The following is a 26,062-nucleotide window of genomic DNA, read 5'->3' as shown; positions in this document are numbered from 1 at the left end:
ACGGCAGTTTGGGAGGGGACACATTAGGCTGGCACTTCACTGTATTTATTAGGGCACTGACAAGCTGCTTTATCAAAGAGATGCCAAAATACAGTGAGCAGAAGCAAGATGTTTGTTTTCATGGGATAGCAACCCTCTCTCCCTTATCGGGAAATTGACCTTGGCTTAACTTTCTGGGTCATTCCTCTAGAGCCTGGTGAAGGTAGACGACTTAAGGTGTATGATCAGGTGACGTTGCTTGTATAGAATGACCCATGATTGGTATGCTACATCGTGACAGGGAGAGTAACTGGTAGGAAACTGGAACATTGGGTTTCCCTGGGTTTGGTGCCTCTTCTAAGTGGTCATGTCCCTTTCAGGGACCTGGAAGGTATACCCAAAAGATGCTGGCTCCTATTTGAGCATAAGACTTCAAAGCCAAGGAGGCTATCACGTCCACCCACGTGGGTGTCTTCCTCTTCCATCTGAGTTATCACTTCGGTGATGTCAAAGGACAGTAGCCCCTGGTCAGCTGTGCTGTGAGGGCACCTCCCTGGGGAAGCACGCCAAGCATTGCCCTGCTGGCATCCTTCGGATTAAGTGTATATGCAACTTGGATAAAAATAAAAAGTAAAAAAAAAAAATTTTTTTTAAAGAATAAACTGGGTCAAGTATGGCCTATTCAAATCCTAAGAGTTGAGAAGCCCCCCTGATGTGGTCATTATAGAAGAGAGATGTTGATTTCTCCTTCCCCTTACAGACCACAGGGAAGGGGTCCAAGGTTGGCAGGGCAGTTCTGCCATCCTCAGCATGAGGCTAAATTGGCAGATCCAAGTGACAAATTCCCTTCTCATTCTTTTCCAGCCAGGCGAGGGAGGGAAGGACCGAGGGGGCACACGCTACTTCCTGTTGCAGGGGGAGGACCCAGAAGTGGCACACATCACTTCTGCTCACAAACTTGTTAGTCACACCCCCTTGCAAGGAAAGCCGGGCAATCACTGGAGCTGGCAGCCGTGTGCTGAGTTGGAACTGAGAAGTCCTGATATTGAAGGACAGGAGAATAGCTAGTAAATGTCAGCTGGCTGTCTCTGCTGTAGTCACCATTAAACCCACCCTGACTTTCTAAGAGAGGTCCAACTATTATTCCCTTTGAAACTAAATAAAACCTGAATAATTAAGCAGGCATCGTCATGTTTTGGCTGGGGCACTTTTTGCCCATTTAGTTAGTAATATATGTAATTATTTCTACCCCCTCCCCATTTCTTACTTGCATCCACACTTTTGCTCGTTGTTGTTGTTGTTTTCGTTGTTTTCCATAAAATATGATCAACTAAGATTTTCTCAAATAGATGTTTAGGGTAGCATTAATGGAATCTTAGCAGTAGAGCCAGAGAACTGAATGGATCTTTGCAGAGCCCATGGAATCTAATCTCCTAACTTTATAGATTGCCAGCGAGTCAGTCAGTCATCCAACAAATATTTTTCAAATACCTGGTATGTGGCAGATACTTTTATGTGCATCTCAGGATAAAAGGACACTAAGAACTCTCCCTCTCAAGAACTTACATTCTACTTTGGAGTGTAAATTGTGTAAATTCTCCAAAATTGTGCTCACAATTGGCTTTTTTTTCTTTAAAGAAAAGATTTGTTAAGGAAACGCAAAATAATAAAGTAAAGGAAGATGAACTAGTTGAGTGTCTTCCACAACTTCAAGTGGCCGAAGAAGAATACAAAAGCAAAAGCGGAAAATTTGAAGAGCTCAGTAATATAGTTACAGGTATGTATGAAGCTCTTAGCAATTGACCTTAAGCCCAGGTAAGAATGTCACTGTTGTTTTCTAACACAAGGGGGCGGAGGGGGGGTCATCAATTGCAAACCAATGGTGAAATTCTCTAAACTTTTCCTATCCTCTTTAATTCCCTCTTCTCTAATTTTTGCCTCATCTGCTAATTTCTTCTCCTCTACGTCACAGTCTTTGTTGCTCTTGTTAAATATTTCCTTTTCTCTTTTAAAGACTTCAAAATTAAGAATTAGTAGCAACTGTATTATATATGGTTTCTCTCGGTACTTTGTAAAGGTAAAAAGAACTTCTTTAACTGCTACCATGTGGAGTGTTTTTTGTTTCTTTTTCTTTTTAAGATTTATTTATTTTAGAGAGCACACAAGCTGGGAGAGGGGCATAGGGAGAGAGAGAGGATCTTAAGCAGACTGCCCAGTGTGGGGATAGAAATCAAAACAGTGTCAAAAAGATATAATTATATGGAAACCCGTTATGTTGAAATGTAAAATAGATATTTTAAAGTGAATAGTGGTAATTGCCAAGGAAGGTGAATTTTAAGAATATAAGATTATGAGCCCCGAAGAGCCAAAGTAATGTTGAAAAAGAAAACCAAAGCTGGAGGCATCACAATTCTGGACTTGAAGCTCTATTACAAAGCTGTAGTCATCAAGACAGTGTGGTACTGGCACAAAAACAGGCACATAGATCAGTGGAACAGAATGGAGAACCCAGAAATGGACCCTCAACTCTATGCTCAACTCATCTTTGACAAAGCAGGAAAAGATACCCAGTGGAAAAAGACAGTCTCTTCAACAAATGGTGTTGGGAAAACTGGACAGCCACATGCAGAAGAATGAAACTGGACCACTTTCTTACACCATACACAAAAATAGACTCAAAATGCACAAAAGATTTAAATGCGAGATAGGAAACCATCAAAATCCTAGAGGACAACACAGGCAGCAACCTCTCTGAACTCGGTCACAGCAACTTCTTGCTAGACACGTCTTCAAAGGCAAGGAAGCAAAAGCAAGAAGGAACTACTGAGACTTGATCAATATAAAAAGCTTCTGCACAGCAGAGGAAACAGTCAGCTGCAGTGGCCCCCAGCCGAGAGCTAATGCTAAAGACATTGGAGAAAAACACGTTTACGAGCCCCCCGGGATCTGGCACAGCCGTCAGAGGACGAGCTGCCGGGAACGCCTAAGCTAGCTCCGGGCTGAACACCGCCCACCCAGATACCTGGTTGTTCCTGCTTACAACCCGCAGTGTCCGTACAAACACAGATGAGAATGTGCTTTGCTTTGTTTACTCAACCTTGATGTACTGTAGGCTTTAAGACTCCCTTTGATTACCCTTGATTGTCTTTGGTTGTTGATCACCAATAAATACGCGAGGCTGTAGCCGTTTCAGACGATTGCGTTCCTTTGTGGTTGTCGCTGCTCCCTCATTTCTTTCACAGCTAACCTGTCTGTGCCTCATCCTTCTTCAAATCACCCACGTTTTGTGGCAGTCAACAAAACTAAAAACAACCTATGGGATGGGAGAAAATGTTTGCAAATGTCTTTTTAAAAAATATTTATTTATTTGACACAAAGCGCACACACAAGCAGGGGGAGTGGCAGGCAGAGGGAGAGGGAGAAGCAGGCTCCCCGCTGAGCAAGGAGCCCGATGTGGGGCTCGATCCCAGGAACTTGGGATCATGACCTGAGCTGAAGGCAGATGCGTAACTTACTGAGCCACCCAGGTGCCCCAATATTTGCAAATGTCTTATCAGATAAAGGGCCAGTATGCAAAATCTATAAAGAACTTAACAAACTCAACACCCAAAAAAACAAAAAATCCAGTCAAGAAATGGGCAGAAGACATGGACATTTCTCCAAAGAAGAGGTACAAATGGCCAAGAGACACATGAAAAAATGCTCAACATCACTTGGCATCAGGGAAATACAAATCAAAACCACAATGAGATACCACTTCACACCTGTCAGAATGGCTAAACATAACAACTAAGGAAACAAACGTTGCCAAGGATACAGAGAAAGGGGAACCCCTCTTACACTGTTGGTGGGAAAGCAAGCTGGTGCAGCCACTCTGAAAAACAGTATGGAGTTTCCTCAAAAAGTTAAAAATAGAGCTACCCTACAACCTAGCAATTGTACTACTAGGGATTTATCCAAAGCATACAAACTTAGTGATCTGAAGGGACATCTGCACCCCAGTGTTTATAGCAGCAGTGTCCACAATAGCCAAACTATGGAAAGAGCCCAGATGTCCATCGACAGATGAATGGATAAAGAAGATGTGATACACACACACACACACACACACACACACACACACACACACACAGGAATATTACTCAGCCATCAAAAAGGATGGCATCTTGCCATTTGCAATGATCTGCATGGAACTAGAGGCTATTTTGCTAAGAGAAGTAAGTCAGAAAAAGACAAATACCATATGTTTCCACTCGTGTTTGGAATTTAAGAAACAAAACAGATGAACATAGGGGAAGGGAAGGAAAAATAAAATAAAACAGGGAGACAAGCCATAGAGACTCTTAACTCTAGGAAACAAACTAAGGGTTGCAGGAGGGGAGGTGGTTGGGGGATGGGGTAACTCAGTGATGTGCATTAAGGAGGACACTTGAAGTAAGGAGCACTGGCTGTCATCTGCAACTGATGAATCACTAAATTCTACCCCTAAAACTAATAATACAGTATATGTTAATTAAATTGAATTTAAATAAAAAATTTTACAAAAAGAATGTAAGGTTTTAAGAATAAGCACTTTAGATAATTGGTCTGGTTGCCGTTCCTCCACTGATTTTCCACTTCTTGCCAGATTTTCATTTAGTTAACTCATGTAGATTTTTTGTTGTTGTTTTTTTGCTACTTCTACCAAGAGTCATGGTACACATGTGCTTCATCCCCAATTTTCTGTTCACCCAACCTTTCCTCCCATCCCTTCTTGTGCTAAGGTGAAGGAGGATGTAAGAAACAGATAAGTATGAAAGTAAGCGACGTATTGCCATATATTGCAAGTTCTGATTCTCTTGAGCCAAGAAAAGAGAGAAATACGAAAGAAAGTAGAGAAAAGATGGGAAGGCAAGAGAAAGGTAGAAAAGGGAACAGAAGAGCAGTGTGTCCAGAGAGTAGGAAAATATGCTTCACCTGCCAGCAGTGAGACTTACAGAGGATGAAATCAGCTCAGTACATATAAAAAACAATGTAATGACTTTTGGTTAAATGTGATGGGTCAAACATGCATCTGTCTTTGCTCCCTAATGAAACTTCATTTAAGAAATGGGTATTAAAGATGTTTTTTAGGGAAAAAAGTTATAAACTCACAGGTACAGAGACTGGCAGAGAAGATATCCACAGATAATGAACATCAACAAATTTTTAGAAGGTGTCATTGGATAGAGGTATTACCAAGAGGGAAATCTGAATAGCAAGTGCCTGCAAAGAAGACACACCGTGAAAGCAAGACGTTCTCTCCACAGGATCTGGCAAGTCTTGGGCATTGGAGGACCCTGATACCGTGAAGCTGAGATGAGTCACGGGGCTGAAGATTGGTTGAAAATCTTTCTAACAAGCAGTGAGACTGGCAGGTCAGATGCCCTCTTCTGTGTAGTGGAGTGACTCTGCCTCCCAATGGTGGTAGAGAAGTTGGCTCAACAGATTCTAAACTGCAGAATATCAAATATGACTGAGGGTAGAAGACAGATGCGGTACAGAGACCCCCATTCCACTGCTCAGCTTGCTGAAGCCTGCCAGCCCATTGTGTGGGACTGTCCTGTAATCCTCTTCCCCACTCTGAAGAAGGAGGGGGTTGGTTGGATTCTTCTCCAAGGAAACCTAACAGTCTCAGAGAAAAGCCCCACATAATCTAACATCTGAGGATCCCCCAACAAAATGGCTGGTCCCTTCCTGATCACTGTACAGCGAGCCCACCCAGGAACTGAAACTTTCAGTGCCTCATGCTTAGATAAGATTAGACAATCAAAGATCACCAGACACCTCAGGAAAAATTCCAAAATGAAAGGTAGAGACTAAAGCATACAGAAAAACAGAAACTGATGACGTAGATGACAAAGAATATAAGAATACTTTTGAAGATATAGTCTAGGAGATTATATATTCTCTCTATATTATACATAATGTAGTATTTATAGTCTCTACATATTATAGAAAATATATATTCTATGTATTATAGAAGATATATCTAAAAGTTGTAGAGAAAAAAGATATTGCATTTATGAAAAAAGAACAAGATGCTTAAAGAACAGAAAACAAGAAAGAACTCTTAGAAATGAAAAATATAACAACCAAAATTTTAAAATTTAATAGGATTCTAAGAAAAGTTGAGGAAATCTCTCTAAAAATAGAACAAAAAATAAGGAGCTGAAGAACAAGTTAAAAGAGTAAGAAATTTAGAAGTCTATTCTGAGATGTTGAATATCTAATTAACAGGAAAGCCAGAAAAAAGGAGAAAAAAAATGCAAAGGATAAAGTTATCCAGGAAATAATACAAAAATATTTCTCAGAATTGGAGAACATGAGTTTCCTATTTGAAAAGGCCCATCAAATCCCCAGAGCAATTTCTGAAAGAAAAGACACTAAGTAACATCACTTTGGGATTTCAGGAGAAAAAGACTTCTGGAGAGAAAAAGCAGATCTTACACAAAAGATTAGAATCAGAACGGTTTTAGACTTCTTAACTGTAATATTATATTAAATGTTAGGAGACGTTGCCTTCAAAATTCTGAGAGAAAATAGTTTCCAGCACTAGCTGCCCATCCAAACTATTAGTCAAGTAAAAATATAGAGTCGAGATGCATTCAGATATATAAGATCTCAAGATATTTCATTTATTCTGTCTCAGGAAGTTAGTACAAAACTTGCTTCAACAAAGAGGGAATAAATCAAGAAAAAGAGGAGGATGTGAAATTCAGAAAACAGAAGTCCAACATAAGGGGGACGCAAAGGACAGTCCCAGGTGTTCAGCTGTGCAGGCCTCGAGAAAAACAAAACCAGAAGGCCGTGGGGGAGGGAGGAGGAGTGGGGCTGATAGATCACCTAAGGTGCGTGACCATGTGAGAAGTAATATTGGGAAGATTTTACGATTCTGTTATAGATTTTGACAAATTAATGTGTACATGGAAAACTAAACAAGTAAGAAAAAGGCTATTTTTAACTCCTAGAAAAACAAAAAGTTATACAGGAGAGTAGGTATAATTAGACAACACCATTTGTCTCATCCATGAATATTTACATTGTCATAATGACCTAAATAGTTAAAATTCATTTAAAAAAAACATGACTTTATGGAGAGGTCAGAAGGGGGAAACATGGAGGTAGGTTGTAAGTGTGGGTGGGGGAACATAGGGATGGGAGTAAGCATTCTATGTTCTCTTCTATATTAGGAAGAAAGTAGAAAATGTCTTAAAATGACAAATCAAGAAATAACCCTATAAGCATTTATTAAGAAAATAGAAAAAAAATGGTTAATTCTGAGGAGTCAAACATAAGGGTGGGTACTATGTTGGAAAGCACCTGACTTCTGTGTTTTGTTATAAGCCCTATAATAGTATATGACTTTTAAAATTAAACATGTGCCTTATTTTCTTTTTTTTAAACTAAACATTGTGGATATTTATTTTTTCTCTTATAGCACAAAAGCAGGAGCAGAATTTACTAAATGATAACATTTCGCAAATGGCAAAAGACTTCTCAAGATATTTTAGCAACACGGTAAAGAGCCAATGCATTCATTCTTCTTTCTTTTATTGAATACCGATATATATATAAACTGTAATTGTGTGTGTGTGTGTGTGTGTGTGTGTGTGTGTGTGTGTGTATACACAGAGACTCTAGACGCAACTAACATGTATCATGGGAAAATCATTGGGTGGCCTCAGTTTTCTTATTTAAGGTAGAGATTGCTCTCTAAGGTTCTTTTGAGATCTGTTATTCTGTTAATTTCCTGCGAAGACCAGGGTAAGTGCACAGAGGTTGCAGAGGTGGGGAGGGAGCGGATAAAATGAGAGAAGCTAAAGAGACATTTACTACCTTTTAAATATATAATCAGTAGTTCATGATAAACATGTGTGTAGAGTTGGCCAATTAAAAATAGAAACGTTCAATTTTTTGAGATGCACTGGTATCAAAAGTAACTTTTAACATGTTGTGGGTATAGAGATGAAGGAGAAGAGCCGCAATAAGGATGTCATGTATGCAATTGCATTTTCTTAGTAAGATTCTGCTAGTGAGGGTTATACAATGACTAAAGATTATGCAATTTATAGCAGTATAATGACTAAGAACCAAATACAGAATTCAGTAGAAAATTCTGAAAAATCCATAAAGTGATATTCTTTTCTCCTCAAGGAATAGTAAATCCTCCCTGAAAAAAGCCTCAATAAATTCCACTTCCCTCTCCCTGATTTTTGCCATAAAATTGTTCATATAGCAAAGTATATTCTATTTTATGAAGTTGTTTCAACAACTTGTCTTAACTTGCTTCCCGGAGTTTATGAAAAAATTTCCATGAATCAGCTTTGGAGTTTGTTTATTTTTTATTCAGGTGTAATCAACATATAGTGTTATATTAGTCTCCGGTGTACAGTGTAATCATTCAACAGTGCTGTACATTACTCAGTGCTCATCACAATGAGGGTTCTCTTAATCCTCTTTATTTCCTGTGCCCAGCCTGGCATCCACCACCCCTCTGGCAACTGCCAGTGTTTTCTCTGTATTTAAGAGTCTGGTTTTTTGTTTATGTCCTTTTTTCTGTTTGTTTTGTTTCTTAAATGCCATGTAAGAGTGAAGTCAATATGGTATTTGTCTTTCCCTGGCTGACTTATTTCCCTCAGCATTATACACTCTAGGTCCACCCATGTTATTGCAAATGACAAGATGTCATTTGTCTTTATGACTGAGGAATATTCCATTGTGTATGCGTGTGTATGTATATATGTGTATTTTATATATATATGTATATATATATATATATATATATATACCACCTGTCCTTTATCCATTCATTTATCCACGGATGCTTAGGTTGCTTCCATATCTTGGCTATTGTAAATAATGCTGCAATAAACCAAGGGGTGGATATATCCCTTTAAATTCGCTTTTACATGTTCTTTGGGTAAATACCCAGGTAGTATGATTCCTGAATTGTAGGGTATTTCCATTTTTAATTTTTCGAGGAAACTCCATACTGTTTTCCACAGTGGCTGTACCAATTTGCATTCCCACCAAAAGCACCCGAGGGCTTCTTTTTCTCCACATTCTCGCCAACGATTGTTGTTTCTTGAGTTTTTTTATCTTAGCCATTCTCACAGGTGTGAGGTGATAGCTCATTGTGATTTTGGTTTACATTTTCCTGCCGATGGGTGATGTTGAGCATCTTTTCATGTGTCTGTTGGCCATCTGAATGTCGTCTTTGGAGAAATTCTGTTCATGTCTTTTGCCCATTTTTAAATTGGATTACTTGGTTTTCCAGTGTTGAGTCGTGTAAGTGCTTTATATTTTTGGATATTAATATGCGTATGTCAGATACGTCATTTGCAAATATCTTCTCCCCTTCATTAGGTTGTCTTTCAGTTCTGCTGATTGTTTCCTTTGCAGAAGCTTTTTGTTTTGATGTAGTCCTAATGGCTTATTTTTGCTTTTATTTCCCTTCCCTCAGGAGACATATCTAGAAAAATATTGCTATGGCTGGTGTCAGAGAAATTACTACCTGTGATCTCTTCTAGAATTTCTATGGTATCAGGTTTCCCATTTAGGTCTTTAATCCATTTTGAGTTTATTTCTGTGTGTGGTGTAAGAAGGTAGTTTAGTTTCATCCTTTTGCATGTAGATGTCCAGTTTTCCTACCACTGTTTGTTTAAGAGACTGTCTTTATTGCATATTGAAGATTAATTGACCATATAATTGTGGGTTTATGTCTGGGCTCTCTGTTCTGTACCATTGGCCTATATGTCTATTTTTGTGCCAGTACCATACTGTTTTGATTACTTGAGCTTTGTAGTATATCATGAAGGAGGGATTGTAATACCTCCAGTTTTGTTCTGTTGAAGCTCGCTTTGGCCATTCAGGGTCTTGTGATGTTCCATACAAATTTATTATTATTTGTTCTAGTTCTGTGAGAAATACTATTGGTATTTTGATAGGGATTGAATTAAATCTGTAGATTGCTTTGAGTAGTATGAACATTTTAACAGTATTTGTTCTCCCAATCTATGAGTATGGGCTATCTTTCCATTTGTGCCATCTTCTATTTCTTTCATCAATATTTTATACTCAGAGTACAAGCCTTTCACCTCCTTGGTTATGTTTATTTCTAGGTATTTTGTTGTTTTGGTACAATTATAAATGGGGCTGTTTCCTTAATTTCTCTTTCTGCTACTTCATTATTGGTGTATAGAAATGCAACAGGTTTCTGTATATTGATTTTGTATCCTACTAACTTAATGAATCCATTTATCAGTTCTAGTAGTTTTCTGGTGGAGTCTTCAGGGTTTTCTATATAGAGTATCATGTCATCTGCAGACAGTGAAATTTTTACTTACCAATTTGGATACCTTTTATTTATTTTTCTTGTCTAATTGCTGTTGCTCAGACTTCCAGTACTATGTGGAGAAAAAAAACAACTTGTGAGAGTGGACACCCTTGTCTTGTTCTTGATCTTAGGGAGAAAGCTATCAGTTTTCAACACTGAGTATAATGTTAGCTGTGGGGTTTTCATACAAGGCCTTTACTATGTTGAGGTATGTTCCCTCTAAACTTACTTTGTTGAGAGTTTTTATCGTGAATAGATGTCATACTTTGTCAAATGCTTTTTCTGCATCTATTGAAATGATCATATGGTTTGTCTCCATTCCTTTGTTGACATGGTGTATTATGTGGATTGATTTGCAAATATTTGACCACAGTTGCATCCCAGGAACATCCCACTTGAATCCTGGTGAATAATTTTTTAAAATGTACTGTTGGATCCAGTTTGCTAATATTTTGTTGAGGATTTTTGCATCTGTGTTCATCAGAGATATTGGCCTGTAATTTCCTTTTTTTGTAGTGTCTTTACATGGTTGTGGCATCAGGGTAATGCTGGCTTCATAGAATGAATTGGGAAGCTTTCTTTCATCTTCTATTTTTTGGAATAGTTTGAAAAGAATAGGTATGAACGCTTCCTTTAAATGTTTGGTAGAATATACCTGTGAAGCTGTCTGGTCCTGGACTTTTGTTTTTTGGGAGTTTTATGATTGCTGATTCAGTTTCATTGCTGGTAATCAGTCTGTTCAAATTTTCTATTTCTTCTTGATTTAGTTTTGGGGGCTTATATGTTTCTAGGAATGTTCCATTCTATGTTGTCTAATTTGTGGGCATATAACTTTTCATGATATTCTCATACAATCCTTTGTTTTCTGTGGTATTGGTTGTGATTTCTTCTCTCTCATTTCTGATTTTGTTTGAGTTCTCTTTCTCTCTTTTTTATGATGAATCTCGCTAACAGTTTATCAATTTTGTTGACATTTTCAAAGAACCATCTCCCTGACTTTATCCATCTGTTCTGGTGTGGTTTTTTTCTAGTTTTTTATTTCATTTATTTCTGCTCTAATCTTTATTTCCTTCATTCTACTGGCTTTGGGCTTTGTTCTTCTTTTTCTAGCTCCTTATGGTATAAGGTTAGGTTGTTTATTTGAGATTTTTCTATCTTCTTGGGGTAGGCCTGTATTGCTATAAACTTTCATCTCAGAACAGCTTTTGTTGCACCCCAAAGATTTTGGACTGTTATGTTTTCATTTTCATTTGTCTCCATGTATTTTTTTTTCCTCTTTGATTTCTTAGTTGACCCATTCATCATTTAGTAGCATATTATTTAAGTCCGTATATATGTTCTTTCCAGATTTTTCTTGGGGTTGATTTCTACTTTCATAGTATTGTGGTTGGAAAGGATGCATGGTATGATTCCAGTCTTTTTGAGTTTTCTGAGAATTGTTTTGTGGCCTAATATGTGATCTGTTCTGGAGAACATTCCATGTGCACTTGGAAAGAATATGTATTCCACTGTTTCAGGATGGAATATTCTGAATATATCTGTTAAATCCATTTGGTCCAATATTGTCCTTCAAAACCACTGCTTCCTTGCTGATTTTCTGTTTGGATGATCTATCCATTGATGTAAGTGGGGTGTAAAAGTCTCCTATTATTATTGTATTACTATTATTTATTTTCTTTTTTGTTGTTGTTTGCTATGTATTTGGATGATGGCACGTTGGGGGCATAAATATTTACAAATACCTTCATGCTGGATTGTTCCCTTTATGTTTATGATTCCCTTTATGGTTCTTTGTCTCTTGTTACAGTGTTTGTTTTAAAGTGTATTTTGTCTGATATAGATATTACTATCCTAACTTTATTTTCACTTCCATTTGCATGATAAATGCTTTTCCATCCCTTCACTTTTGATCTGCATGTGTCTTTAGGACTCAAATGAGTCTCTTGTAGGTAGCATATAGATGGGTCTTGTTTTTCTTTTTATCCATTCCATTACCATATGTCTTTTGTTTGGAGTGTTTAGTCCATTTACATTCAAAGTAATTATTGATAGGCATATACTTAGTGCCATTTTGTTACTTGTTGTATAGTTGTTTTTGCAGTTCTTCTCTGTTCTTTTTTTCTCTTGCTTGCTTCTTTCACAGTTTGCTGGCTTTTTTAATGACATACTCAGATCCCTTTCTGTTTTTTTTGCATATTTTTTACTGGTTTTTTATTGTGGTTTCCATTAGATTTATGTAACTTCTTATATATATAGAAGTTTATACTAAGTTGATGGTCACTTAAGTTGATGGTCAAATTAAGTGCTAAAAGCACTTAATTTTTACTCTCCCTCCCACCCCCAACATTTAAGGTATATGGTATCATACTTCACATTCTTTTATTTTGTGAATCCCTTGACTGATTTTTATAGATATACTTTTGTGCTTCCTACTTTCTTAGTCCTGCTTATGGTCTTTCCTTTCCACTCAAAGAATCCTCCTTAACATTTTTTGTAAGGCTGGTTTAGTGGTCATGACCTCCTTTAACTTTTGATTGTCTGGGAAACTCTTTATCTCTCCTTCTATTCTGAATGATAGCCTTGCTGAGTAAAGTATTCTTGGATGCAGGATTTTTCCTTTTAGACTTTGAATATATCATGCCACTCCCATCTGTCTGTGATGTTTCTGCTGAAAAAAATCATCTGATAGGTTCATGGGGTTTTCCTTGTATGTAACCTTCTTTTCTTTTGCTGATTTAAAAATTCTCTCTTTATCACTACATTTTGCCATTTTAATTACCCCATGTCTTTGTGTGGACCTCCATGGGTTGATTTGCTGGGAATTCTCTGTGCATCCTGGATCTGGATGTCTATTTCCTTCCCCAGATTAGGGATGTGTTCAGCTGTTATGTCTTCAAATAAATTTTCTGCCCCCTTTTCTCTCCCTTCTCCTGGGATCCCTATATGTGAATGTTATAACGCTTGATGGTATCATTGAGTTCCCTTAATCTATTTTCATTTTTATTAGTCTTTTTTTTCTCTCCTCAGCTTGATTGCTTTCTATTACTTTATCCTCTGGGTCACTGATATATTCTTCTGCTTTCTTTAATATACTATTTATTCCCTCTAGTGTATTTTTTATTTCATTTATTGAGTCCTTCATCTCTGATTGATTCTCTTTTGTTTTCTATTTGTTGAGAGTCTCACTGAGGTCCTCCACTCTTTTTTCAAGTCCAGTGAGTATCTTTATGACCATTAGTTTATATTATCAGGCCTACTACTTATTTCCATTTCATTTAGCTCTCTTGCTGTGATTTTGTCCTGTTCTTTCATTTGGGACATACTCTTCTGTTTCCTTATTTTGACTAACTCTCCGTGTCTGTGCCCATGTGTCAGGAATATCAGCTATATCTCCTGCTCTTGAAAATAGTGGCCTTCTGAAGAAGAGGTCCTGTAATGCAGTGTCCCCTGTTTGCCAGAAATTGGTGCCTCAAGGGTGTCTCCTAACTTCTGTGGTAGAGCCATGTTTGCCTGGCACTCTCTGACTGTTGTGGGCAGGACTTGGTCCCTGTGCTGTTAGTGAGCCAGTCTGGGGTCACCTGGGGCTTGAGTTGAGTCAGACTAGGCATTTGCCTGAGGTGTGGTAGCCCTGAACTGTAAGGTGCTATCCCTGTCTTGTCCTCTGAGAAGCTTTCATTGGTGGGTGGGGCCTGCAGTCAGACCAGATGTTTGTCCCCAGCCCACTGCTGGGGTCTAAATCAGACAAATGTGTATGGTTATCTTCCCCTCTCCCTGGGACAGGAGTCACTTTGAAATGGTGCTGGCCTCAATCAGGGATGCTTGCACATTGCCAAGCTTGTGGCACTGCTTTGGATGGACTCCTGCTAAGGATGGGCCTACAAGAGAATGCAGGTGGGTGCATGTTGTTAGAAAATAGTGTGCTGGTCTGCTGCAGGAGGGGACCTGTGGTCTGGAGAACTGCCAAGGGCAGGTCTGTAGAAGAATGTGGGGGTGGGGCATGAGGCGCCAGCAAGGTCACTGCTGGTCTGCTGTGGGAGGGGACCTGGAGCCACTTTAGAAAACTGCCTCACCAGATTGGTGGGGGGAGCTTTGAGGAACAGCATAAGGGCAGGGCGTGCTGTTAGCAAGCTAGGCAGGAGTGTTCAGACTGCACTGGTTCTTGAAGGTGTCTGTGTATCTAGTCTGGGGGTCTGGGAAGGGAAATGGTGCCTGCCAGCTCTTTTGTTCTTGGAGAAGTCTCCCAAAGATCCCTGCCCCTACAGTACATGCTCTAAGATTGGTAAATAAATCTCCTTCCTGTCTACCCCAGGCATTTTTCAAACTGCTGCTTCCATGCTGTATCTCAGTGGGGCTGTTTGTTGTGATTTATCTTTAAGGGTGGGAACTCAGTTTTCTATTGCTCTCTACCCATCCCACAGCCCAGGCCACTGAGTTTTAAAGTTCCAGGTGTTAAGCCCAACCAACTGTAAGAACTCATAAAGTTAGACCCATCTGGTCTTCAAAGCCAATGTTGTGGGGATTCATCTTCCTAATGCGGGTCTCCCTTGCCTGGGGTGCCTGGGGAGGGGTCTTTTCTTTTCCCTTCTCTATGCCTGTGATGACCCTCCCTCCTATGGATCAGTTTGGCTCCTCACCATGTCTCTGCCCTTCCTATCCTTTTCAGTGTGGCCTCTTCTCTACATTTAGCTGTGGAGAGTCTGTTCTGCCGTTTTTCAGGTTATTTACTAGGTTATTTGCCCTGATGTGGATGTTATCTATATGAATCTGTGGGACAAAGTGTGCTTAGGATTCTCTTATTCTGCTATCTCTCATTGTGGCTTTGATTTGCATTTCCCTAAGGATTAGCGATGTTGAGGATTTTTTCATGTGTGCATGTTGGCCATCTGTATGTCTTCTTTGGAAAAATGTCTTTTCATATCCTCTGTGCATTTTTTAACTGGATTATTTGGGTTTTTTGGTGTTGAGTTGTAGAAGTTCTTTATATATATTTTGATATTAACACCTTATCAGATATATCATTTGCAAATATCTTTTCCCATTCAGTAGGTTGCCTTTGTTTTGTTAATGGTTTCCGTCACTGTGCAAAACTTTCTATTTTGATGTAATCCCGGTAGTTTATTGTTGCTTTTGTTTCCCTTGCTCAATGAGACATATCTAGGAAAATGTTTTTATGGCTGATGTCAAAGAAATTACTGCCTATGTTTTCATCTAAGAATTTTATGGTTTCCAGCCTCACATTTAGGTCTTTAATCCATTTTGAGTTTATTTGTGTGCATAGGGTAATAAAATGGTCCAATTTCATTCTTTTGCATGCAGGTGTGCAGTTTTTCCAGAGCTATTTATTTTTAATTTTAAGGGGGGGGGGGTAGGGGCAGAAGAAGAGGGAGAGAGATAATTTCAAGCAGACTCCATGCCCAGCATGGGGCCCACCTTGGGGCTTGATCCCACAGCCCTGAGATCATGACCTGAGCTCTGAAATCAAGAGTCAATGCTTAACTGACAGAGCCACCCAGGTGCCCCTAAAAGCACTAAGCTTTTACTAAGCCCCCCACATTTTATGTATATGATGGCATATTTTACATTTTTAAAAAATTGTGTATCCTTTGGCTGATTTTTATAGATATAATTGATTTTACTCCTTTTGTGCTCTACTTCCATACTGTTTTATAAGTGATTAATCTACTTTTACTATATGTTTGCATTTACTTGTGAAATTTTTTTCCTTTCATGGTTTTCTTACTCCTGATTATGGCATTTTTTTTTTTCCACGTAAAGAATTCCCTTTAACATTTCTTATAAGGCTGGTTTGGTGGTCATGAATTCCTTTACTTTTGTTTGTCTGGGAAACTCTTTTCTCTCCTTCAATTCTGAATAACAGCCTTGCTGAGTAGAGTATTCTTGGTTGCAGGTTCTTTTTTCTTTCAGCACTCTGCATGTGTTATGCCACTCTCTTCTGGCCTACAAAATTTCTGCTGAAAAATCAACTGATAGGTTTATGGGGTTTCCCTTGTATATACTGTTTCTTTTACTGCTTTTAAAATTCTCTCTTTATCACTCGTTTTGCCACTTTAATTATTATGTGTGGACCTCCTTGCATTAACTTTGTTGGGTGCTCTCTCTGCCTCCTGGATCTGGATGTCTCTTTCCTTTCTTAGATTAGGGAAGTTTTCAGCTATTTTTTTTTTCAAATAAATTTTCTGCCTCCTTCTCTCTGTCTTTTGGGATCCTTACAACGCATATGTTATTACACTTGATGACATCACTGAGTGCCCTTAACCTATTCTCATTTTCTATTTTGTTCTGTTTGCTTTTCAGCTTGGTTCCATTACATCTGTCTTTCAGACACTGATCTGTTCTTCTGTCTCCTCTAATCTGCTATTGATTTCCTCTAGTGTATTTTTCATTGCAGTTATTGAGTTCTTCATCTCTGGTTCTGTTTTATATTTTGTATCTCTTTATTGAAGGTCTAACTGAGATCCTCCACTCATCTCTCAAGTCCAGTCAGTATCCTTATGATCATTAATTTGAGTTATCAGGCATATAGCTTATCTCTGCTTCATTTGGCTCTTTTGCTGTGGTTTTATCCTGTTCTTTCATTTGGCAGTTATTCCTCTGTCTCCTCATTTTGTCTAACTCTGTTTGTTTTCTATGTATTATAAAAGTCAGCTACATCTCCTGATCTTGAAAGTAAGTAGTGGCCTTATGAAGAAGAGGTCCTGTGGTACCCAATGGTGCAGTGCTCCCTGTTCACCAGAGCCAGGCACTTCAATGGCATCTAACCTTTGTGGGCTGTGTGCGCCCCACTGTTGTGGCTGAACCACGTTTCCTTATAGTGAAGTCCATTGCAATGGCCCTCTTTGCCTGTTTCATGTGCACCAGGCAGGGTTTGGTCTCTGTGCTGTTAAAGGGACAGTCTGGGGCTGCTGAGGGCTTGTAGTTAGGTGATGTCAGCATTCAAACCAGGTGCCTCCTCTCAGCCCATCTGCTGGGGCTGTAGTTGCACAGAGCCATAGGGTGCTTTCCTTTCCTTGTCCCCTGAGAGGCTTTGTTGGTGGGTAGGGCCTGCACTCAGATCAGGTGCCTGCCCCTAGTCAGTCTGCTGGGGCTGCCATCTCACTGGTCACCAGGGCATTCTCACTGTGCTGCCAGCCATAAGGTTCAGCTGCTGGGACTATGGGATACTGGCATATGTGTGTATCTTCCTCTCTCCCCAGGGCAGGAGTCACTTTGGAGGGTTGCCTTTGGAGTATGGCAGGTTGTATTGGGCCTGTCTGCAGGGGAATGCAGGGACAGGGCACTAATCAACAAGATAGATGGAGAGCCTTCGTGCTGCTTCCTGCAAGTGTCTGGCCAACAAGGTTGGGGGTAAGCAGGGAGGAAGAGAAATGGCACCCATCACTGCTTTTGTTCTATAATGGTCCCCTAAAGATCCCTGCCCCTCCAACATACTTTCTTAGATTAGTAAATAAATCTTCCTATATACCCCAGGTGCTTTCAAACAGCTGCTTCTATGCTATGTCTCAGCAGGATGATATGTTATGCTGGCTCCTTCAGGTTGGGAACTCAGCTTCCTATTGTCCTCCAGCACTCCAGCTCTCCCAGAGCTAAGCCTACTGATTTTTAAAGTACAGAGTTAAGTCCCGCTGATTGCTGATTGTAAAGACTCATGAATTTAAGCCCCACTGGTTTTCAAAGTTAAATGTTATGGAGATTTGCCTTTCCAGTGTGGGTCCCTCATGCCTAGGGTGCCTGGCATGAGGCCCGATCTTCTGGCTGCTTGCGGTATCTCTCCTGTTTGTGGTTAGTTTTGCTGGGATTCAGGTTCCTAACTATGTCTCTGCCAATCCTACCCTTTTCAGTGTGGCCCCTTCTCTATGAAAGTCTGTTCTGCTAGTCTTTGGGTCACTTTCAAAGATAGTTGCGCAGACATGGCTGTTATCTCAGTGTGTCCATGGGTTGAGCTCAGGATCCTCTTACTCCACCACCTTCCCAGAATTGAATCAACTCTGGAGTTTTAAATATCAAGTTTTTATAAGGGAAGGTATACATAGCCTCTGCTGATGATTCAGGAATTAATTATAACCCCTCTCTGAATGTGGTTCAGGCAACCTAATACACTGGTGCCCTGCTTATTTAACTCTGAGATAATTGTAGGTTTTATGTTTGAGCAGGAAAAAGTGAAGCAAGAACTTGAATACTTACGAAATCAAGAAAGCCATAAGATTAAAAGTCATTTTGAAACCCTAAAGAACTTAGAAAATGAAATCTATGTGCATGACTTAAAAGTAGATGTTTTGCTCCTGGAAAATGAAAAATTAAGAAAAGTAAGTTCAAGAGCCCTTCATTTTGCATGATGATTTTCTTAACTGCCTAGACCTATAATAGTTACAAGAGAAAAGGAGATTCTAGCTCTTAAAACTTTTGAAATAAAGATTAAGTATATATAAAACAAGGCACAAATCATAAGTAAAAGACGTAATGAATACACATGGGTAACCAGCACCCAGATCAAGAAACAAAGCATTAACAGTGTGCAGGTATCTTCTATGTCCTTTCCTGTCCCCACAAGGTAAAGTAACAGTATACTGGCTTCTAACCAAAGACTAGTTTTGTCTGTTTCTGAACATTATATGTATATGTATATGAATGATACAATATGTACTCTCGCTCAATACTTTGTTTGCAAGGTGCATCTTTATTATATTGAATGCGGTTATGGTTCTTTCAGCCTTAGTGCCATATATAGTATTCAAGTGTATAACTATACTACAATTTATAAACTCTCTTGATGGGGCTTTAGAGAATTTCTAGCTGGGGCTATTACAAATAGAGTTGCCATGAACATTCTAGTACATGTGTTTTCAGGAACATATGTACATGTTTCTGGTGGGTACACCCCTCAAGTGGAATCGCAGAGCCATAGGGATGTGGACCCTAGTTGATGGTCAGTAAATCCCCCCTCATGCACAGTGCCACCTCCCAAAGAAGTTGCAGAAATCGCCACTCCCAGCAGGGTATGTGAGAACACACTGGTTCCACATTCTCACCAAACTCTGGTTATTTTTTTTCCACTTAACCATTCTGGAGAGTGTGTAGTGGTATCCCATTGTGGTTTTAGTTTGCATTTTCCTGATGATCAATGAAGCATCTTATTCATATGTTGGTGGCCACTTGTGTACCTCTTTGTGAAGTACCTGTTCAAGTGTCTTGCCCATTTAAAAAATTAGGTTGTCTGTCGGTTTTGTTCTGATTGTATCATTTTTTTCAGTAAACCACAATGACCTCAAGGTGAGGATCTGTATCAGTGTATCCCAAGTGTTTTGCACAATGGCTTACATGGAAAAGGGATTCAGTCCCATGTTATGCTCACAATAACCTTTAATGTGGATAATATATTATGTCCCTTTTATAGATGAGGAAACCGAGGCTCTACATTTTTAGTAATCTTTAATAGCTACAAAAATAAAAACAGTCCCATGGCCATAAGACTCTAAGTAAGGGACAAATCCTTTTACCTGTCTGGGTACTCTTTCTTATCAGGTAAATGGCAACAGTTATCCACCAATATCACCTGTTTCTGGTAGAATTAAAATGGCATAAGAGGTACTAATGTACTTTGAAAAGGTAAATGTGCTCCAGAGCCCAGGTACCAGCATCACTAACCTGCACACATGCAATACCTCTTCATTCTTCTAGCCCTTGAATCAATCTTATCAGGTATTTCATCTACCCATGGAAATTCCACAAGATTGTCTTCCTATCAAGGTGACATAGATTATTTATTAAAATACTTGGAATTTTTATTGCTACTTTGGTAATGGATAGCAAATGGATGACTGTGAAAAACTGATTCTAAAAGGTCTAATTTATGGACCATCTACTAGGTCCTGAATGACGCTGTGCTGTTATCTTATTCACTCCCCACTCTGTTCTGCTTGTTACATCCCTTCTCTCAGCAGACATTTTAATCACCCACTGAGTCCCTAGACTTGTAGAAGTCTCAGTGAAAACAGAGATGAATAAGACACCCCCCCCCACGTCCTTAGGAAGCTCATCATCTAGCTGAGGAAATGAGCAGATAAATGGATACATTACAATTCAGCATGTTTACACATTTGAGAGTTATGGGAAACTAGCTGAACTAGGCAAGTCTACAAACTGTGATCCACATTCAAAGAGGGGCAGGAATGATGACATGGACTTGGCCTACAGGGGTTTCCACTCTGGTTTACTACAAAACCAGCCAACAAGCCATGCAGACTGGCACCAAGATCAAGGCCCCATGAGGAGACCCTATAACGGGCTTATAAACAGTTCTATGTCTCCTGTGGTACTAGATGTGACTTCTAAGATTTTTTTTTATCAGTAATTTCTAGTATTTGACTATTTCCCTCTTGAAACTGGGCCAGTGCCATGTTTATATCCAAAGCCCATGCTTTCAGAGTTCCCAGAGACTTTGGAGTTTAGCATTCCTGAGCATCGGGTGGTCAGAACAGAAAGCGGTAACTTTAATACCCAACCCACTACTATCACCATCACCCAACCCAGCGAAACATCTGAATGGAGTGAGCAATTCTGTGGGGTCTCCGGACTTGATAAATCCTCTCTCTGAGGTCTTACACCGAACTCCTCCAGTCTGGAAGCATCGCTGCCTTGGTACATTTCCTGCACACAGTTAGCATACAGAACACTTTTTTGTTTGTGGGCACAATGCATTTAGGCAGAATTCCTTTTGATTTCTTTTTGTGGCAAATTATATTCAGAATGCCATGTTTATTTGGGTTCTTAAATGTTTACTGGGAAGCCAGATCCTTTATCTCCTTCACCAGAATGTAGGCTTAACAAGGGCTCTGCTCACCACTGTTACCCTTATACTGAGAGCAGTCAGTGGCACAGAGAAGAATCAATAGATGTGTGCCCAGTGACTACAGGGATAATTAATCTATGGTAACTAAACTGCTTAAAGCAATCACATATCTTTCATTTCCAGTATATTGCATACATGAAGAACAAGATAGAGCAATACAGAAAAGGAACAGAAGACCTCAAGTCCATGTCAAGTGACCTGTCTTGTCAACTGACAGCTCATCAGAGTAAGTAATGTATCGTGAGTGATCTGAACATATAAAAAATAATTTTTTTGCTTTATTTAAATAAATTTTACTGATTTGCATAAAATAAAATGAACCCATCTAAAATTCAATGAGTTTTGATAAATGTACATGACACTGTAACCACTGCCACTTCAAGCAAGGTAGAGAACATTTTTTCCCTGAAAAATCTCTCTTGTGTCCGTTTGTATTTGCTTTCCCACCTTACCTCCAGTGTCTGGAAACCATCGACTTTCTCCCTTCCCCCTTCCCCCTTCCCTCCCCTCCCTTTCCCTTTCCTCTCCTCCCCTTTCCTCCCCTCCCCTTCCCTCTCTCTCTCTCTCTCAAGATTTTATTTTAGAGAGAGAGAGATCGAGAGTGAGAGAGCACAAGAGCAGGGGGAGGAGCAGAGGGGGGAAGGAGAGGGAGGGGGAAAGAATCTCAAGCAGACTCCACAAGGAAAATGGAGCCTGATGTGGGGCTCGATCTCACACCCTGAGATCATGACCTGAACCAGAACTAAGAGTTGAAGCTTAACGAACTGAGCCACCCAGGTGCCCCTGATCTGCTTTCTGTCACTAAGGATTAGATACAAATGGAATGATGGAATACTCACACTTTTGTACCTGGATTTTTGCATTCAGCAAACTTTTTTTTTAGATCTATTCGTGTATCATTGCTTTGCTCCTTTTTATAGTTGTATAGCAGTATTCCATTATGTAGATATACCGTATTTTGCTTATCCATTCGCCGTTTGAAGGACATTTGGATTGTTTCCAGTTTTTGGTTACTATTTGCTTACATGTATTTTTGCAAACATTTGTTTTCATTTCTCTTGGGGAAATACTGACGAGCGGAATTGCTGGGGCATGTGGTTAGCGTATGTTTAACTTTATTAGAAACTGCCCAACAGTTTACCAGAGTCGCTGTGCAAATTCTTCATCCCACTAGCAATGGGCTCCTCCACATCCTCACCAACATTTAAAATTGTCAAAACACTTAAGACTGTTAACATTTAAGCCATTTTAGTAGGTATATAACGGAATTTCATTGTGATTTTTATTTGCATTTCTCTGATGACTGATGCTGTTGAGTTTTTCATGTGCTTTTTGGCCACTTGTATCTCAACCTTTGTGAAGTGTCTTGAGCCAATTATTGCAGCATAACAAATATTACAAATCATTTACTTTGCTCCTACATTGGTCATTTGGTCAGAGCCTGGTGGAGACCACTCATGTCTGCTCCACATGACATCAGCTGGGGCAACTTGATGGCTGGGGTAATTCAGCAGCTGGGGACTGGAATCGTCTGAAGACACATCCCCTCACTCAGTGTGACTGGTGTTGCTGTTGGCTCACCGCCAGAGTCACCATGTAGTTGCTTGGCCTGCTGTGTTCCAAAAGCTAACATCCCAGGTACAAGGGGAGGGGACACAGATGCCACCACTAATGGGAAGGGTGTCAGCTTCATGTTGTGGGAAGAGCATGTGGGACGGGATATATTGTGGGGCCATCTCTGGAAAATACAGTCTGCCACATTTTTGTCCAAATCTTTTGCTCATTACTTTGTGTTGTTAAAATCCTTGTGTATTCTAGAAATGAGTCCTTTTTCAGATGAGGCTTCTCATTTTAATATTGTCTTGAAAAGAGCAAAAGTTTTTTCTGTGGAAAAAGTCTACTTTATTTCATCTTTTAAGGGTAGTACTTTTTGTGTCCTAAGACATTTTTGCCTAAGCCAAGTTCTCAGATTTTTCTCCTGTGTTTTCTTTTGTTTTTTGTTTTCTTCTTCTCACTTTCTCCTGTGTTTTCTTTAAGTTTTTAGTTTTAGCTTTTATGTCTAGATCTCCAACTCATTTCAAATTCACATTTTTGTATGGTGTGAGATAAGGGTTGAATTTCATGTTTTCTTTTATGTATATCCAGCTGTTTTAGCACTATTTTTGAAAGGCCTGTCTTTTTAGCATTGTTTTATAAGTCTGTTCCTTATTCTGACTTTATACGAATACCACACTGTCCTGATTACTGTGGTTTCATGTTCAGCCGGGAAATCAGGTAGTGTAAGTTCTCCACATCTGTGCTTCTCTCACAGAATGATTTTGGCTATTTATAGGTCCTTTGATTTTCATGTAAGTTTTAAAGTCAGCTTGTTAATCTATAATTGCACACACCTGCTGGGATCTTAATTGGGTTTGTGTTGAATCTGTTCATCAATTTGAGAATTGACTTCTTAACAAAATTAAGTCTTCCAACACAAGAACACAGTATACATCTCCATGTATTTAGCACTTATTTTTCTTAGCAAGATTTTGCAGCTTTTAAGTGTTGTATTAGGGGTCCTCAAGACCACCCTTAGGCTCAGTGATCAGCTAGGATTCACCAGGCTCAAGTTGTTATGCTTATTGCCCATTACACCGAAGGATACGGAGTAAAACCAGCGAAGGGAAAAGGCGCATGGGGCAAGTGTGGAGGGACCCACATGCAAAATTGCAGGTGTTGCACCCAGTGTAGTTGCAGAGCTGCACCTGATCTCCCTAGTGATGATGCGTGACAACACCTGCCAAGTGGTACCAAGCAGGGGCGCCCGGGCTTGGGCATCCGAGGTACTTACCGGAGGCCGTTGGTCATGGAGATGCGCGGTGCCTGTGAGAACTCAGCACCTCGAGGTGCTCACATGGTGCTTCTCTTTCATGCTGTTAGGGTGGTAAAGTGCACGGATTCATTTTTGAAAGTTAAACCAATCTCCTGAGATAAAACCCCGCTTGCCCAAAAGCTATTATTGTTTTTATATATTGCTGGATTCAGTGTGCTAATCTTTGTACAGATTTTTGTGTCTGTGCGCAAACCTGCCTTGTTCTGCTTCTACTTGGGTCTGGAAAGTGCCCCCAGCAGAAAGCCGAGAGATCGTAAGGCTTGCCTCATTTGTCACCCTTCTTTCGAGTATCCCAGTTCTGTGCTGCCCATTCTCCAGTACCTGCAAACTGGATGTTAAAGCAGATATATTGGGGTGCCTGTTTGGCTCCGTTGGTAGAGCATGTGACTCTTTTTTTTTTTTTTTTTTAAAGGTTTTATTTATTTATTTGACAGAGATAGAGACAGCCAGCGAGAGAGGGAACACAAGCAGGGGGAGTGGGAGAGGAAGAAGCAGGCTCCCAGCGGAGGAGCCTGATGTGGGACTCGATCCCAGAACGCCGGGATCACGCCCTGAGCCGAAGGCAGGCGCTTAACCGCTGTGCCACCCAGGCGCCCCGAGCATGTGACTCTTGATCTCGGATGTGAGTTCAAGCCCCATATTGCGAATGAAGTCCACTAAAAAATAAATAATAAAAAATATTTAATATCTTTCCTCGTTTACAGTGGGAGGACAAGTCTGGTCCAGTTATTCTGTCATTTTGGAAGTAGAAATTTTTAGATAAACACAATTTTTGGAAACAAACAGCATTACTTTCATAAAAATTTTCACATTTCTGTAACCCTTGCATTTTAAAAATCTTTATTTTAGCACAGTATTTGGATTTGTGGGCTGAATTTCAGACTACATTTAAGGTGAGCTTTGTGTTGCCTCCGTAAGTATAGTATTCCTAAAAATATTCACCTACCTAGTAGCCTGTGTGTGTGTGTGTGTGTGTGTGTACGTACACGCGTGCCCGCATAAGGTGGGAGGTCAGGACTGAGGGGTGTGACAGCGTTAGTACAACCATCATATCTTAACAAGTGTGCTTTGTATTGTTAAAAAAACAAAACTCACCTGAGTAAATTTTATGATTCATGAGTCAGGCAGCATCCAAGCTAGCAGATTAAAGGGTGCTCTGAGGGGCTATGCCAAACAGAAGCCTTCCAGGCGGAAGGGAGCAGAACAGGGAAGCTGTACTTAGCACAAAAAGCGGGTTGGTTGTTGCAAGAGTATGTGCCTTTAGGGGTGGCAGGGATTACTGGGCAGGTGACCTAACTGGTGCTGAACAGGTGAGTCCTGAGTGACTGGTGTAAGATTCCATTTCTGAGAGAGCCAAAACTGTAATTAAGTCCTCTGTTTGGTGAGGTGAGGCTTAGCCTAAGTGACTCCATTTGCCGCTGTTGTATTTTTAGTGGTGCCAAATGTTAACTATGAAATCTTAATCCTTTGGGAAGTTGTCTTCCTCGTTAAAGGGAATGACACACCCCCCCCCTGCAAACACAAACTGAACACACACTATTTCAGGACAAAGTTGTCAGGTCTGAAGTCCCTCTGTCCTCCATGTTTTGCCAGCCCTGCTCCCTCTCCACTGCTCCCCACTATAAAGGCCGGCAGGCTGGAGTTGAAATCCTGGCTTTGCCACTTTTTGAGTATTGAAAGTTTACATGATCCTGGCTTAGCCTTTAACCTTTTTCAGATGAAGCTACTGAGGCTCAGAGTGTGAGTAACTTTGCCCAAGACCAAATAGTTAATGAACTTACGGGGATTTAAAACGCAGACCCGGCCTGGTTCCACAGTTCTTCCTCTCAAGCTGTAAGCCGTGCTGGAGACGCTGCGTTCCGCGCTGCTCTGAGGGTGAGCGGGCTGCTTACGCCCCTCCCGCCGCCACCACCATCCTACCCCGTTCAGAGAGGCCAGTGAGCATTCCATTAAACTCATTTGCTAATCCGCTTTTCTGAGATCTGTA

At 40.0% G+C, this 26,062-nt stretch overlaps 1 protein-coding gene across 1 annotated transcript in view; it reads left to right on the top strand.

The window, feature by feature from the left end:
* CCDC175 (coiled-coil domain containing 175) overlaps nucleotides 1-26,062 on the top strand; it is a 74,011-nt gene that overhangs the window by 44,969 nt on the left and 2,980 nt on the right. The window contains exons 14-18 of the mRNA XM_045810365.2: nucleotides 1,618-1,756; nucleotides 7,439-7,518; nucleotides 18,508-18,660; nucleotides 21,327-21,429; nucleotides 24,925-24,968. Coding sequence (XP_045666321.2) covers nucleotides 1,618-1,756; nucleotides 7,439-7,518; nucleotides 18,508-18,660; nucleotides 21,327-21,429; nucleotides 24,925-24,968 — 519 coding nt within the window. The remainder of the gene's footprint in view (nucleotides 1-1,617; nucleotides 1,757-7,438; nucleotides 7,519-18,507; nucleotides 18,661-21,326; nucleotides 21,430-24,924; nucleotides 24,969-26,062) is intronic.

The sequence above is a fragment of the Ursus americanus genome, chromosome 26, assembly GCF_024610735.1.
Source record: "Ursus americanus isolate L20-20 chromosome 26, mUrsAme1.1.p, whole genome shotgun sequence".
Lineage (NCBI taxonomy): Eukaryota > Metazoa > Chordata > Mammalia > Carnivora > Ursidae > Ursus > Ursus americanus.
The sequence above is the reverse complement of the archived record's forward strand: the minus strand, read 5'-3'. Positions and strand labels throughout refer to the sequence as shown.